Source organism: Cervus canadensis, chromosome 5 (genome assembly GCF_019320065.1).
Source record: "Cervus canadensis isolate Bull #8, Minnesota chromosome 5, ASM1932006v1, whole genome shotgun sequence".
Classification (NCBI taxonomy): Eukaryota; Metazoa; Chordata; class Mammalia; order Artiodactyla; family Cervidae; genus Cervus; species Cervus canadensis.
In genome coordinates, this window is record NC_057390.1 from 31777106 (window position 1) to 31791689 (window position 14584).

A 14584-nucleotide genomic window follows, 5' to 3' on the forward strand; every position below is an offset into this window, starting at 1 on the left:
CACTTGAATGTAATTATAATGAATCAACCAAAGGGTTTTAGAGCACCAACTATGCCACAGGTTCTAGCACCAAGAAAGTCATACTCCTTGCCAGCAAACTAGCAGAATAGTCGTCCCCTAGCTTTTCTCAACTAGAAAAGTCATCTGAACCACAGAACATAGAAAATTAGCTGAGTAACTATTTTCTCAATTCTCGCAATGATGGCCTATAACTAGCACTATTACATAACAATGGATGCCTTAGGGCTTAATATTCTTGAGAAACCCTAGTTGATTGAACACTGATACAATTATAGTAGCAACACTATGATAGAGATGAGCTCAGGATGAGGCAGAAAAGCAGAATAAGGTGACCTAGTTACTTATGTGTTTCTTTCATCTGTACCACATCTTATTCTCTCTCTCTTTTTTTAATCTTCACTTGGCATCTTGCACAGGCTCATTTCATGCAGGTCATTTGATACATTTTGTTGTTGTTGTCAAATTATAGCATTGAAATTTATTTTTATGGTTGTGTTTCTTCAGAATTCAGAAAAGGTGATGCAAATCATTCATATTTGTAAACCCAGCATCTACTCAGTGCTAGAGACACAGCTGGTTCTCACTGAGGGCTTGGTGAATAAATGCACACATTTTAAAGGATTGTTACTCAATTATCATATGTATAACTACAATAGTTAAAGAAAAACAAACATGAATGTAAAAATCTTTCCTATTACTTAAACTTCACTTCTGGATATTCCACTTCAAATTTAATTATTAATACTCCCTGTGCTATGTGCATTTTTAAGATAGAAGGAATTGCATTAAAAGTGCAAGTAAAGTTGTATGAAGTGAAAAAAAAGGCTGCATTTTCCTGAGTGGGGGATGAAAGTAAGTGGAAGTATTTTCAGTGTTATTCTAATCTAATAAAGCCAGAGAGATTTAGTTTTAATGCATTTTCAAGAACAAATAGCCTCTAATTACACAGTGAGACTAGAGGAAGATAGTGGGGGAGGATATAAAGTGCCGTAAAATTCTGGTGTCCTAAAGCAATTTTTAGGAGGTCTGTGATACTTTCTTTTCTGACTGCAGAGTATGCAGCCAGCTCACTTCAAAGTTATTTTTTCTATAAGCATTGCATAAGCACACACTTCACACTCTTCTTGGGATTAATGGTTTTTCCATTAATGTCACTTAAAGGCATCTCTGTTCACTGAATCACCAAGAAAATTTTGGGCTGTGTGTCCTTCAGTTTAGAGTGGTGTCATACTTCTTACTTTCCTTAGTTCAGTAGGTCGCTCAGTCATGTCTGACTCTTCACAACCCCATGGACTGCAGCATGCCAGGCTTCCCTGTCTATCACCAACTCCCAAAGCTCACTCAAACTCATGTCCATCAAGATGGTGATGCCATCCAACCATCTCATCCTCTGTCGTCCCCTCTCCTCCTGCCTTCAATCTTTCCCCACATCAGGGTCTTTTCCAATGAATCAGTTCTTTGCATCAGGTGGCCAAAGTTTTGGAGCTTCTGCTTCAGCATCAGTCCTTCCAATGAATATTCAGAACTGATTTCCTTTAGGATTGACTGGTTGATCTCCTTGCAGTCCAAGGGACTCTCAAGAGTCTTCTCCAACACCACAACTCAAAAGCACTAATTCTTTGGCATTCAGCTTTTTTATGGTCCAACTCTCGCATCCATACATGACTACTGAAAAAATCATAGGTTTGACTAGACAGAGCTTTGTCAGCAAAGTAATGTTTCTGCTTTTTAATATGCTGTCTAGGTTGGTCATAGCTTTTCTTTCAAGGATCAAGCGTCTTTTAATTTCATGGCTGCAGTCACTGTGCCCATTTATTTTGGAGCCCAAGAAAATAAAGTCTGTCACTGCTTCCATTGTTTCCCCATCTATTTGCCACTAAGTGATGGGACCAGAAGCCATGATCTTCTTTTTTAGAATGCTGACTTTTATGCCAGCTTTTTCACTCTCCTCTATCACCCTCATCAAGAGGCTCTTTAGTTCCTCTTTGCTTTCTGCCATAAGGGTGATGTCATCTGTATATCTGAGGTTATTGATATTTCTTCTGGCAATCTTGATTCCAGCTTGTGCTTCATCCAGCCCAGCATTTCACATGATGTACTCTGCATATAAGTTAAATAAACAGGGTGACAATATACAGTCTTGATGTACTCCTTTCCCTATTTGGAACCAGTCTGTTGTTCTATGTCCAGTTTAACTGCTGCTTCCTGACCTGCATACGGGTTTTTCAAGAGGCAGGTCAGGTGGTCTGGTATTCCCATCTTTTTCAGAGTTTTCCACAATTTATTGTGATCCACACAGTCAAAGGCTTTGGCATAGTCAATGAAGAAGTAGATGTTCTTCTGGAATTCTGTTGTTTTTTCTATGATCCAACAGATGTTGGCAATTTGATGTCTGGTTCCTTTGGGTTTTCTAAATCCAGCTTGAACATCTGGAAGTTCTCGGTTCATGTACTACTGAAACCTAACTTGGAGAATTTTGAGCATTACTTTGCTAGCATGTGAGATAAATGCAGTGGTGCGGTAGTTTGAACATACCTTCCTCTAGAGGGCTCTTACTCAAATTCATGTTGCAAAAGCAGTATATCCCTAAATGGTTCCTTAATGCCTCAAATCCTCAACTGTTTAATTTATATCCAAGGAAGAGTTTACTTCCTTTAGGGCATAATCCATTATGTTACAAAGTTGTTAAAATGTAAATAAATACATAGAAATCTGTTTAAGTTAGCAAATTGTGGTAAGGTAAAAATAACCCTGAATAAACCATGGCCTAAAAAAATGTGAAGAGTGTACATGGAAAATTCAGCATAAGAATATTACCATGCAAAAATAATAATTAACCCAAGTAGACCTGCACACAGTGATTTTCAGCACTTTTGCAAGGGAACAAATTTTGCTATGAAAGCAGTACTCAAAATCAAATAAAGGTTAGGAGACCTAGTTTAAAATTGTTATTAAAACACACAGGCATTTTACTTTAATGGTCATGGGAGTAGTTCCAACTATTTCAGAAGCAAAAGCTTATTGCTTGGATAGTAAATACAACTGATCCCAAGGCTATATTTGCCACTAAATTTAGAATGTTGGGAGGTTGGCCCTGCAGGGATCCTGGTGGTTTATCTGCCCTTGGTGTAATCTGACACGAAGATCCTGATGTCCATCTCCTGCAAAAGGCTGAGTCCAAGCAGGAAGTATAGGAGAACTGAGCCTAGGAGTGTTTTCCTAGGGTCTTGTCACTCTGAAATGCTGAGGCTCTGAGTGTAAGCCTCAGAGTCATTTCTGAGCTACTTAATTGTATGTTTTATATTTAATATGTTTAAAATGCAGATCGTAGTTGCAATTGAGGTTCATTCTAGCCATGCTTAATGCCAATCATAGCATAATTGTGCATCATGCAGTCAATGATGGGAGTTCCCAGGGGGCGCTAGTGGTAAAGAACCTCCCTGCCAGACATGGATTCAATCCCTGGGTCAGGAAGATCCCCTCGAGAAGGGCATGGTAACTCACTCTGGTATTCTTGCCTGGAGAATCCCATGGATAAAGGAACCTGGTGGGCTACAGTTCATGGGACTGCACAGAGTCAGATGTGACTGAAGAGACTTAGTGTGTGCACACAGTCAATGATGTCAATAAAATAAAGGGGCTGAGGTGCTCTAGATGAGTGATTTTCAAACTTAAATTTGCATATGAAATCACCCAGGGATCTTATTAAAATATAGATTCTGATTTAGTAGATGTGGGGAGGAGCCTGAGGTTTTTCATCTAACAAGCTCCTAGGTGACATTGATGCTGCTTGTTCACAGGCCACACCTTGAAGAGTAAATCCTTAAATGGGCTAAGAATTGGTGCTGGGCTTTATTTCCTAGTTGCATGCCATTGTTTAGAAATTGTTCTATATAAATTCTATGTAATTTTATATAAATATTTTGATTAATCCAGGATAAATCAAAAAATTTATTAAACAATAGCTAAAGGTAATGTTCATGAAGGATGGATGGCAATCGCAGAGAAGAAAATGTTAACAAAAAGGTCAATTTACTCTTCCCAGCAAACACTGAAGTCTTACATATGAGACTGTTTTGTCTACAGATGGTGAGTATAGGCAAGGAATACAGTGATTGTGTTTGAAAAATACTGTAATGTGAAATCTGATGATGATGATAAAATCCTTAAAAAGCAAAAAAAACAAAATTGCATTTAAACCATAAAAATGGACTATCTCCAGTTATGAAAAAGATACCAATATTTTTCTAAAAAAATGCTGAGCTTCTCAGTCATCTTTTCTAATTTTTGGAAGGTGGCTATTATAATTTAGGAGAACAAAAAAGGAAAACACATTGGCTAGAGTCAATAAATAGTGTTTCTTCTGAATTCTTTTACATATGAGTATTGCGGCCTTGATGATGTTATAAATAATTTGTGGCACTGAAGTCAATTTCCTCACAGAGCTGTTGGGAGAGTTAAATGCAATAATTTTTAAAATGAGATAATATGTGCAAAATCTCATATACGTGTCTGAAACCCAGACAATTCTCATACTTTACAGGGTCCCATGCAAAAATAAAAATGAAGGGTCCCTTGTTCAAAGTTATTAAGAATTTCAAATGGCAAAAGGAAGCTATTAAACCAAGTGCAGGGTCCTTCTGTATGTGGGGGCCCTGTGTGACTACATAGGTCACATGTCCATGAAATATATATGCTATTGGCCCATTCCTATCTGCAATATAATCACAGTTACCACTCATCATTTATTGAAATAGTCCAGTATAATGAGCACTACGCTGAGTCCTTCAATTACATGCATTCACTTACTCCTTTAGAGTGAAGGAAAAAGGAAGCAAAAAATACTAAATTACTACTCGCAGGTTACACAACTACCAAGTCTAGGGAGCCAGGGCTTGAACCCAGGTCTGTCTGATTCTAATGTAATTTGTCGTAACTAATTTAAAAGAATAACAATCTATAACTGGTTACTGTCTTCCCATTTGACTCAAATTTAGAAACTTAGTTTCAGAAAAATATCAATGTTTGAGGGACAATTCATTTATCATGATCTTGATTGATAACCTATGTCAACCTAATTATCATATCCTGGTATGTCACACAGACCCTGATACATAATAGATAAGTCATATCATGTATATAGAACTAAACTGAACATTCAGAATCACCAATTTCTCTGTGTGCAGAATACTCAACAAAGATAAAAAAAAAATCTCATTTTCCTATTAAAAATCACATGCTTCTGAATGATAACAGAATTATTTTCACTTTAAAGTAATTAGTTTTAAATGTGTTTCAATAGTGATGAACCTCCTGAAAAAAAAAAGGACCAATTACCATGTACAGGAATAATTTTCTTCCAAACATAGCACTTGATCCAAAGAACTAAATGAAGAGCAAATCAACTCATAACAAAAATTAAGATGAAGACTAAAATATTGCCTTTGTTTTGGATGGATATCAGATTTTTTAAATATGGCTCATACTTAGCAAAGTACAAGCTTGTATTTCTATGGAGCTTTTCTTTTCTAATGTGCTTTTTAATCCTTCATATCATTTTATCTTTTCTATTCTTTTCTAATTCTAAGAGCGGAGCTAATTCATTGTGCTTTAATCTCATATAACATCATGCCCATTATAGAGTTAAGCAAAGAGAGACAGAAAGGATAACTCAGATTACTTTGTTACCTTCTCTTTGAAAGTATTACCAATCACCTCTAGCTGAATTAGTAACAGCTTCCACTGTATTTTTAGAGCAATTTCCACTACCTCAATTAAGGTACCTGTATTGTAATTTTCTGTTTCTTTGTCAGACTCTCCTTCCAGATTTCTAAGTGTGTTGTCTTATTTATTGGTATGTCCCCGGTATCTACTACAGAGCCTAGCACATAGTAGGTATTGACTAATGTTGATTCACTGAATGCACACATGCATAAGTGAACAGAACAATTTAAACAGGGTACTGCAGTGGGTGCTGAAATTAAGAGGAAATGTTTAGTATTAGACATTATTCATTATTGCTTTCTGCTGGGCTAGAAAAATGTCATAGTCTATAAAATGCATCAATTCCTCTGGATTAAAATGTCATCGAACCTCCTACCCAACCATGCTTTGCTAGCTTGATATCTGAAAGCACTACAGTGCATTATGCCAACTGCTGATATAGTTCCAGGCTATGGGGCATCTGCTGAAAATGATGGGAAATAAAAATTCTGTGGGTCCCCTGGAAGGGAGGTTACGATGTTCAAAAAGCTGAATTCCAGACAAGGACTCACCAGATGCTTGGAGACTAAAGAGCTAAGCTCCACTTCCTCAGGGACCTGAGCAGATGGGACCCCCTGAATCCAATTTCAAAGAGGAGTGTCTATGGCAAAATGCCTGGTTTCTGCCCCAATTGCTTATTTCCCTGTCCCTAAGGCTACAAGGCACAGAAGAAAATTTACGCTCAACAATCTATGAAGCCAATACTTTATAGAAATTTGGAAAGTACTTTCAAATGTGTTTTTTGTGCATCCCTGTTCAAATGGTTGACTACAGAGTTAAGAAATTGATGAAAGCATTATTGCCTTATTTACAGCCACAGTGGAGGAAGACTATGCAGACTTGCAGAGTAGAGAGACTTTTACAGAGGTGCCATCCCAATACCAGTTAGAACTGTGGGGGAAAAGTCCCCCAGGAAGCTCACCTATAACTGAGCATTCAAGAAATAAATATCTCCTGCTCTTTCTCCTCCCACGTAGACATGTCCTTCTGCAACATCCTAGGAATCTAGGCTGTGATTTCTTTCTCCTCAAGATTGCTATAAAGTTCATTCCATTTAATTATACCTTAATGAAAAGACTGAGAACGAGTAAAAATAAGTGAAATTACATTATGTGTAAAGAGAGCAACATAGAGTAGTAAAGGAGAGGAGTCTGTGGTCAGATTAGTTAAGGTTTAGTGTTCTTGCCTGGAGAATCCCAGGGACGGCGGAGCCTGGTGGGCTGCCGTCTATGGGGCCGCACAGAGTCGGACACGACTGAAGCGACTTAGCAGCAGCAGCAGCGGGTCTGGGCCCTGCTACTTAGTAACTGTTTTTTCCTAGGTCAGTTACCGAACTTCTCTTGTCTCCATGCCTCATTTGTCAAATACAAATGGTATTACTATACTTTTATCATGTTCAGAGAGTTACCCTTGAACATATAAAACAATGGAAAAATGACAGTGCATCGCTCTAGGCAATTTAATAATAAAACTAGCTCCAGAGATAAAATGCTGTAAGTCTACATATACAATTTTTTTTCCTCCCTTGCCGCCATGTTTCAAGTACTGAATATCAAGTTGTCTCACGAAGTTTCATCCTTTTATTGTTTAGGAATAAATTATTATGCTTGCTATGTTGCTGATGCCCCTAGTAAAACAGGGTACTCAGTGGCTGCTGCAGATATTACATGAAAAATAGAAAATGCTTAGTATATTATTATTATTATTACTATTCTGGAATATACCAACTCTCTTGCCGTTTTATAATAGCTCTTTTAATATCCCTGTGTATAATGCCTAGTATAATCCTACCCACAACTAGGTACCACAGAGTTTATATCACTGGAGTTTGTTTGGAGGAGCACATTCAGGCAATGTGCCCTAACTAGGAAAAGTACTCAACTTAGGGATGGAAAATCAAGGTCATGGTTCAACCTCACCACCGAGACATGTGTTCTGCTAAGATCGCAGAGTCCTCATTTGTATAATGAGGATATTATGATTGTTATTATTATTATTATTACTATTAGCTCACAGGAGTTCTTGGAATGACATCCTTAAAAAGGAAAGGGGGTTGTCTGACTTAAAAGAAGCTGTTGGTCTGCTGCCTAACATGAAAGGAGGCAAGGGTAATTGACCTCTGTTTGCATTCTAGTGCTGACAATCTATTACAGCAGAAGACTTGAAACACATTTCAGTAATTCCACGATCTGAAAGAAATTAAGCAGGGCTTATAATAAATCAGGTTAATAGTACATAAGAATTTGTCAAATTCTTTGACATCCTCACATACTCCATCTTGCCTTCTCGTTAAAGTTTAAAAAGCAAACTGCCATCTTCTGTGTTTTAAATCAGATGGAGAAAATTTATTTTCTTTCTAGACCAGAACTTTTGCCCAATGCTGTAAATCAATGTGCCTCCTCTGCAGCTAAGGCTAAACTAAGCTCTCTTACAAGTCACTAAACCACAAGCCTGCCTCTAGGAATACAGCACTGAGACAAAGGGTGACTTCTGTTTCAGGAATTCATATTTTCATACAGTCTCTTATTTGGATGGCATTAGTAAAATATCTCCTAAAATAGTGAAATTGAGGACATTCTGAAAAACACAATAAGGTAGAATTTAGTATCCTTAGTTATATAATTATACGGTGAGTAAAAATACATGGGTGTGTATGGAAAATGGCTATGAAGTGAGATGGAAATGCAAAGGCAGTTCTCTTTTGAAAGGAATGAATGAGGCATGCAGAAAGGTTAACATAACTACACTGTAAAAATACCCACCGATATATAGACTGTGACAACGTAATGGGAGAGGAAAGGCAGAAACTGTGTCAGGGATCAGGGACCTCAAGAAGGAAGAGTCTGGAGGAAATTAAAACCTGGGAGAACTGTGTTTAATCATCACTTTGGATCTCCTACGAGGAAGTCCTCTCAGATAAGAAGTCCTCCCTCTTCCCAAGTTGCATGATGATCAACGAAGATCTCTTTACCCTCCAAAGTTTTCCTTGATGTCAAATTTCTCCAACAGGTCAGACTTCTATTTCAAAATTGGAAAAATTACTTAAAATGAAAATAAGGATGCCATGGATTTTTGTTCTTACATGTAAATGATATGCACTTTACTCTCTGAGTCATGAGGAAATAAGAACAGGGTACCACAAAACCCACATTTGATGAGCTAGTTCTATCATAGAAGATAAACTGAGAAGCCTTCACAATCTTCTAAAGTTCTGTTGCCCTCCCAGAAGGATAGGAATGAAGAGGTATTTGCATGAAGGAACTATTGAACTTTTTTTTTCCCAGTAATGATACTGGTATGAACTATAGCAAGGCCACTGCAAATGGCAGAGGGGACCATGCTGCTCACATGAACGTATTAACTATTTTTTTTCACATGGATGAAAATGCTTTCATAAGAGAGGATATTTTCTGAACCTCATCCACCTCACAGCCTCTTCTAAATTTTTACTGTGAAAAGTTTCTCAGTGTAATTAAAGGCTGCACTGATCTAATTAGGTTGATGAAATTTTCAGTAGGGATTTGACTCCCCCTAGCATTTCAATTATTTATTTATTTTTCTAGCATCCTTTCTTAGGCTTATCCCAAGCAACTTGTAGCAGTAGCATTCTAAATTTTCTTACTCAGGCAATGTCTCCACTCACAGAACGTATTTTAAGACCTTCAGCAAGGACACATAGCTAAAAACAAATTTCAAATAAAGCATTCCAAGTCATTTTATTGAACACAATCCTTTCCTTCCTCGTTGACTTCATCCTAACAAACTATGTTGAGTAATTTTCACTCTGCAGGAGGGAAATAGGTGTTTCAAAGCATTATGAAGGCACAAAGGGAATAAGAAATGCATAACAGCAGAAGGAGATTCTGAGGCAAGATTAATAAGGAGCAGCATGAACCTTCCTTGTAAGTTATTTACTGCAGAAGCCCTCATGGCCAAAATACCGCAGTAGAAGCACATGTTAGTAAGTTTTCCACCATCTTGGAATATTAAAACACAAATGAACAAAAACCTCTAATGAGCACCTTAAGAATCAACAGTGATACTTTTACACACACACGCACACACACACACAGCTTTCCTAGGAGTCTAAGGTGAATGGGTAGGACTATAGGTATCCTCAAACAGACTCCATCTCACCTAGACACCATGATTTAACTTTCTACAGAATCTTCTGAATGTCTCTATTGTTGGAGCAATCACTCAAAAACTGGCTGCTGGAAAAACTAAATTTAATTTTAAATGATCTTTTTAAGCAACATATATTTCAGGTTTTCGTCAATAGCATAAAGGATTAAAAGAATATAAACAATGCCTCAGCCTAAGCATGATTACTATTGCTTTGATAAAAATCAGATTTTTTTTTAAAAAAGTGTATTTTCACAGACCTATCACCGTCCAGGAATTTCATAGATGTGGGCTGGTATATGGGTAATTTATTATTTATAATTCCTATTCTAACTTCTCAAACAGTGACCTCAAACATTTCTCCAAAGTATTTTCGATTTATGATGAAAATACAAACTTTTTTTAAAAAACTACTTTGATCCTCTTACCATAAATTCTTGGCCATTCAAAGCTCCTTCTTGGTTTGAACAAAGCAATATATGAAGTTCAGGTTAGACTTTGCCAAATTATGCTGAGATAATTTATTTTAAAATTTGTTAATCACTAAAAAATAAATTTCTTAATGAAGTTGGCTGCTCTCCATGCAAACCGAGTCTCATTTCAAAAAAGCATTATCAAATGCCATATAGGTAAAGCCCTAACTTCTAGCTACTTCTAATAAACACTAGATTATGGGTTGTTGTAAAGTAATTTTTTTTTTTACTTTAATTTTCCAAGAATAGAGATGTGAATTAGTGAGAGTGGTAGGCCATCTCTAGTTTTGTATCTTGAGATCTTGAGTGCCACTGTTCATAATGAAACAGAACCAGTGATATAAGTATTATGTTTTATCTGACAATATTCTGTGCTCTAATCCTGTTAGCCCTTCATTATTTTGAGGTGGAACAAATAACCTCTAGGTCTGTTTCCCTATTTTCAAGATAAGGAGGCTGGACTTGGAAAGTGACTTCCAGGATTCTTCCTGTTTCAACACTCCAAAATTTCTTCTATGATTTCAGACATGGTATTATTAGTATCTCCTCCAGGACTGGTTATCCTAAGCGGGATCACATACTAGACTGAAAATAAAAATGTTATGAACCATAGATAAAATCATAATTAAGGTTTTACATAACATTCTACAGGGCAGAAAGCCCACAACAGAGTTAAGGAAGGCTCATATGGGCTTAAAAGAGATGGGGTGAGAATGAATGTGGGTATGTTTCTCTCTTATCAGCAACTCTACAAAGCTCACCTACCTGAGATAAAGTGATGTAGTTCAAAGCCTATGATACTCTGTCACAATTTCATCTCAGTAGCAGGAAGAACAGAGCATTCTAAACAGATACTTAGACTTGGATGGAGACTAGGAACCATCCAAAATCTGACCAAGCAAAGTGTGCTATGAGCTGATCATGCCCATATCCTTCCATACTAGTGTGTCAGGAGGAAATAAAGTGTAAGAGATTACACATTAATAAAACACTGGCAGGACTGCTCCAAACACATATCCTGGTCTGTGGAGGAAGAGATGTAGGAAGCACCCTATCAGTAAGGCTGATATCTATCCTAGACCTACAGAAACAGTAACACGAGTGAATCCACGTTGTTTGGACTCAGTAGATGAAGTCGCACAGAAAACCACCTGACTCGGTTTTTGTGGTTAAAAACTAATTAAAAAGATAAGCGCAAAATACATAAGCAACAAGGATATAGCACGGGGAATTATAGCCATTATTTTGTAATAACCGATAATGGAGTATGGGGCTTCCCAGGTTGCCCAGGGGTAATGAATCCACCTGCCGAGCAGAAGACATTCAGGAGGCTCAGGTTCAATCCCTGGGTTGGGAAGATCCCCTGAAGAAAAAAAAAAAAAAAGGCAACCCACTCCAGTATTCTTGCCTGGGAAATCCCATGGACAGAGAAGCCTGGTGGGCTACAGTCCATGGGGTAGCAGAAGAGGGGGGTATGATTTAGTGAATTAAACAACAATAATGGAGTATAATCTGCAAAAAAAAAAAAATACTGAATCACTACATTGTACTTGAAACTAATATAAAATTGCAAATCGACTATAACTAAGAAACAAGACAAGTTGTAAAGGGTATCAACTACTCATTAACACAAAGATATTAACATAAAAAATAGTTCAATCTGAAACTGTAATTTTAGATTAAGGCAATCTATTGAAGACTTGGGTTCGATCCCTGGGTCGGGAAGATCCCCTGGAGAAGGCAATGGCAACCCACTCCAGTGTTCTTGCCTGGAAAATCCCATGGACAGAGGAGCCTGGTAGGCTACAGTCCATGGGGTTGCGAAGAGTTGGACACGACTAGCGACTTTACTTTTTGAAGACTCATACATACAGGAAGGTGCCTGGGCCAAACTGAAATGTCAGAAGATGACGAGGCACAGGTGAATCTGGGTGATCGCTACAGAAACTCTCATGTTTTTACAGGGTACCCAGAAGGGCGCTTTAGCTAGATTTCAGTTTCCACTAAGGATCCTTGGATTTCCTTTCCTTTTCCCAGTCATTAGCAAGACTAACTTACCAAAGATGCTGATGGTAGATTGGAGAGATCACAGTAAAAATGGCAGAATGATGTAGATGGTTAGGGTTATGATTCTGCCCCCACCCCGACTCCCATCTCCAAAAGAGAGATTCACGCATCATTTTGTGAAATCTAAGTATGTTTTCACCATGCTTCTCCCCAGCTTGAAGTGCGTTCTCCATCCCCAGCATCAACAAATCATAATTATCCCTCAAGATGCTCACATTCTGACCTTCTCTGGGTCTTCCTCGTCTACTAGATCCCCATTCATTCACTCTCATTCATATTCAAATGGACATAATGGTACCACACAATTGAATACCTCATTCCTCACAGTCTATATTACATTTCTGAAAGTTGTTTCTTTTTGTAAAAAATTTGAGGGTTTACACACAAATATTTCTGTTAGGACACTGTATATTATGGTGGCTAAGGGTACACAAAACTCTGAAATCAGACTGCCATGATTTAGACTTTAAAATTTGTTAGCCGTGAGACCTTTGCTCAAGGAACTTACCTGTACCAAACCTTAGTTTCCTTGCCCCCAAAATGCAGATAATTACTACTTAAATTGTGGAGATCCCTAAAAAGCTCTGAGGATTGCATCAGGTGCAAAATAAGAGTTCAGAAAATGCCTATTATTATAACAATGATAATAACTACTAAGATTTTATTATGCTCACAGAGTTTAGTGCAGTCTTAGGTCATGTTACATATTTGTAAAAATTAAAAGGTCTTTTCTGAGAGACAATCGATCCCTACCACCACAAAGCACAAACATTTCTTAGGACTCTTCTATACACATTCACATACTAGGCAATGCAATACCCAGTATATTTATATAAATGGAAAACAGGTCAGGATAATTTAAGCACTGATAGCTTTTCACTGATGCTTACCTGAATTGAGTTTGATTAGAATATTTTCTTTAAAATAAACCAAAGCACATCACTGCTTACCAGCAACATCTATGGCTATTCAATAACAAATTCAAAGTTATTAAATTTTATAGTTTATAGGTCTCTACCATTAAACTAAGCCATATAATGCAAAAGGAACCTCTGGTTCTAGTAGCCAAAAGAAATTCGGTTGTACCTGAATGAAAACAGGCAGCTTTTATGTAAAAATATTCATACAAGTCAAAACCCTAGGATATTCCTGATTTTTTTTCTTCTCATACCCCAACAAGTTCTAATACTATCAAAAGTTACAATCAACAATGACAGTTGAGAATGAGGAATGAAATTCTTGATATCTTTTAGCCTGAAAGCTTCACTCAGGTGAACATCAAGTTAACTTATTAGCTCACAAATGAAACACCTTTACTTCCTTCAGAACATAGTTAAAATATAGGAACAAAGTTTATTTTGTCATTCAGATTCATTTTGTGCTTGATGAACTTGGTCTCTTTTAGCCAATTTTTTTTTTTCTTCTTTTTTCCTGTAATGCTCAAAGAAGTCACCACTGAATATATAACACCTAAGACATCTGTAGAGATGAGCAAGGTGTTTGGCTTAACTCTAAATCCAATATTTCTTTATGTCTGACTTTTTTTATAGTGAATATGACTTCCCATGCACATCTTAACTGTGAATTACTCATAGACTATAAAGATGAGGAACTTAATTCCTTGATAATGTTCTATGAGCTTCCCTCATCCCTCCAAACCTATAAAAACCACAGTGCAATATTGACTTTAAGGGTGTGCCCTTTGACACCACAAACATCAGGTCTTCAGCAAAGGTGCTTTGAGTCTGGATCTGAAATGATGAGATCATGAATTAGAAATGATTCTGGTGACAGTGATATTTACCTCTTTGAGACAACCCATAAAGTTGTTACTGACTGGTGACCCCGGAAGGTCTGCTGTGCTGGGACTGCCTCCGACATAGAAAAAGTCATCAGACCCCAGCATGGTATAATCTTCTTGCGTGTAGCCCGTTGTGGTAAGAATCCCATCCACTGATATTGTCACCTAGATAACAAAGCACAGGGAAAGGACACGCTATACTCAGACCTACATCCTGTAATCCTGGGATATGCCTGTGTTGTGTTTTGTTTTGTTTTATTTTTTTCATTTTGCTTTTTGCTTTTTTTTTTTGGTTTTTATTTTTAGACCTATGGCGGAACCCATTTTCATGTCT

The 14584-nt window shown here is 37.3% G+C and overlaps 1 protein-coding gene across 16 annotated transcripts in view; it reads right to left on the reverse strand.

The window, feature by feature from the left end:
- NRXN1 (neurexin 1) overlaps positions 1-14584 on the reverse strand; it is a 1158814-nt gene that overhangs the window by 714403 nt on the left and 429827 nt on the right. For all 16 annotated transcript variants that reach the window (XM_043468541.1, XM_043468544.1, XM_043468543.1 and 13 more), the window contains one exon: positions 14254-14415. In XM_043468541.1, the coding sequence (XP_043324476.1) occupies positions 14254-14415 (162 nt within the window). The remainder of the gene's footprint in view (positions 1-14253; positions 14416-14584) is intronic.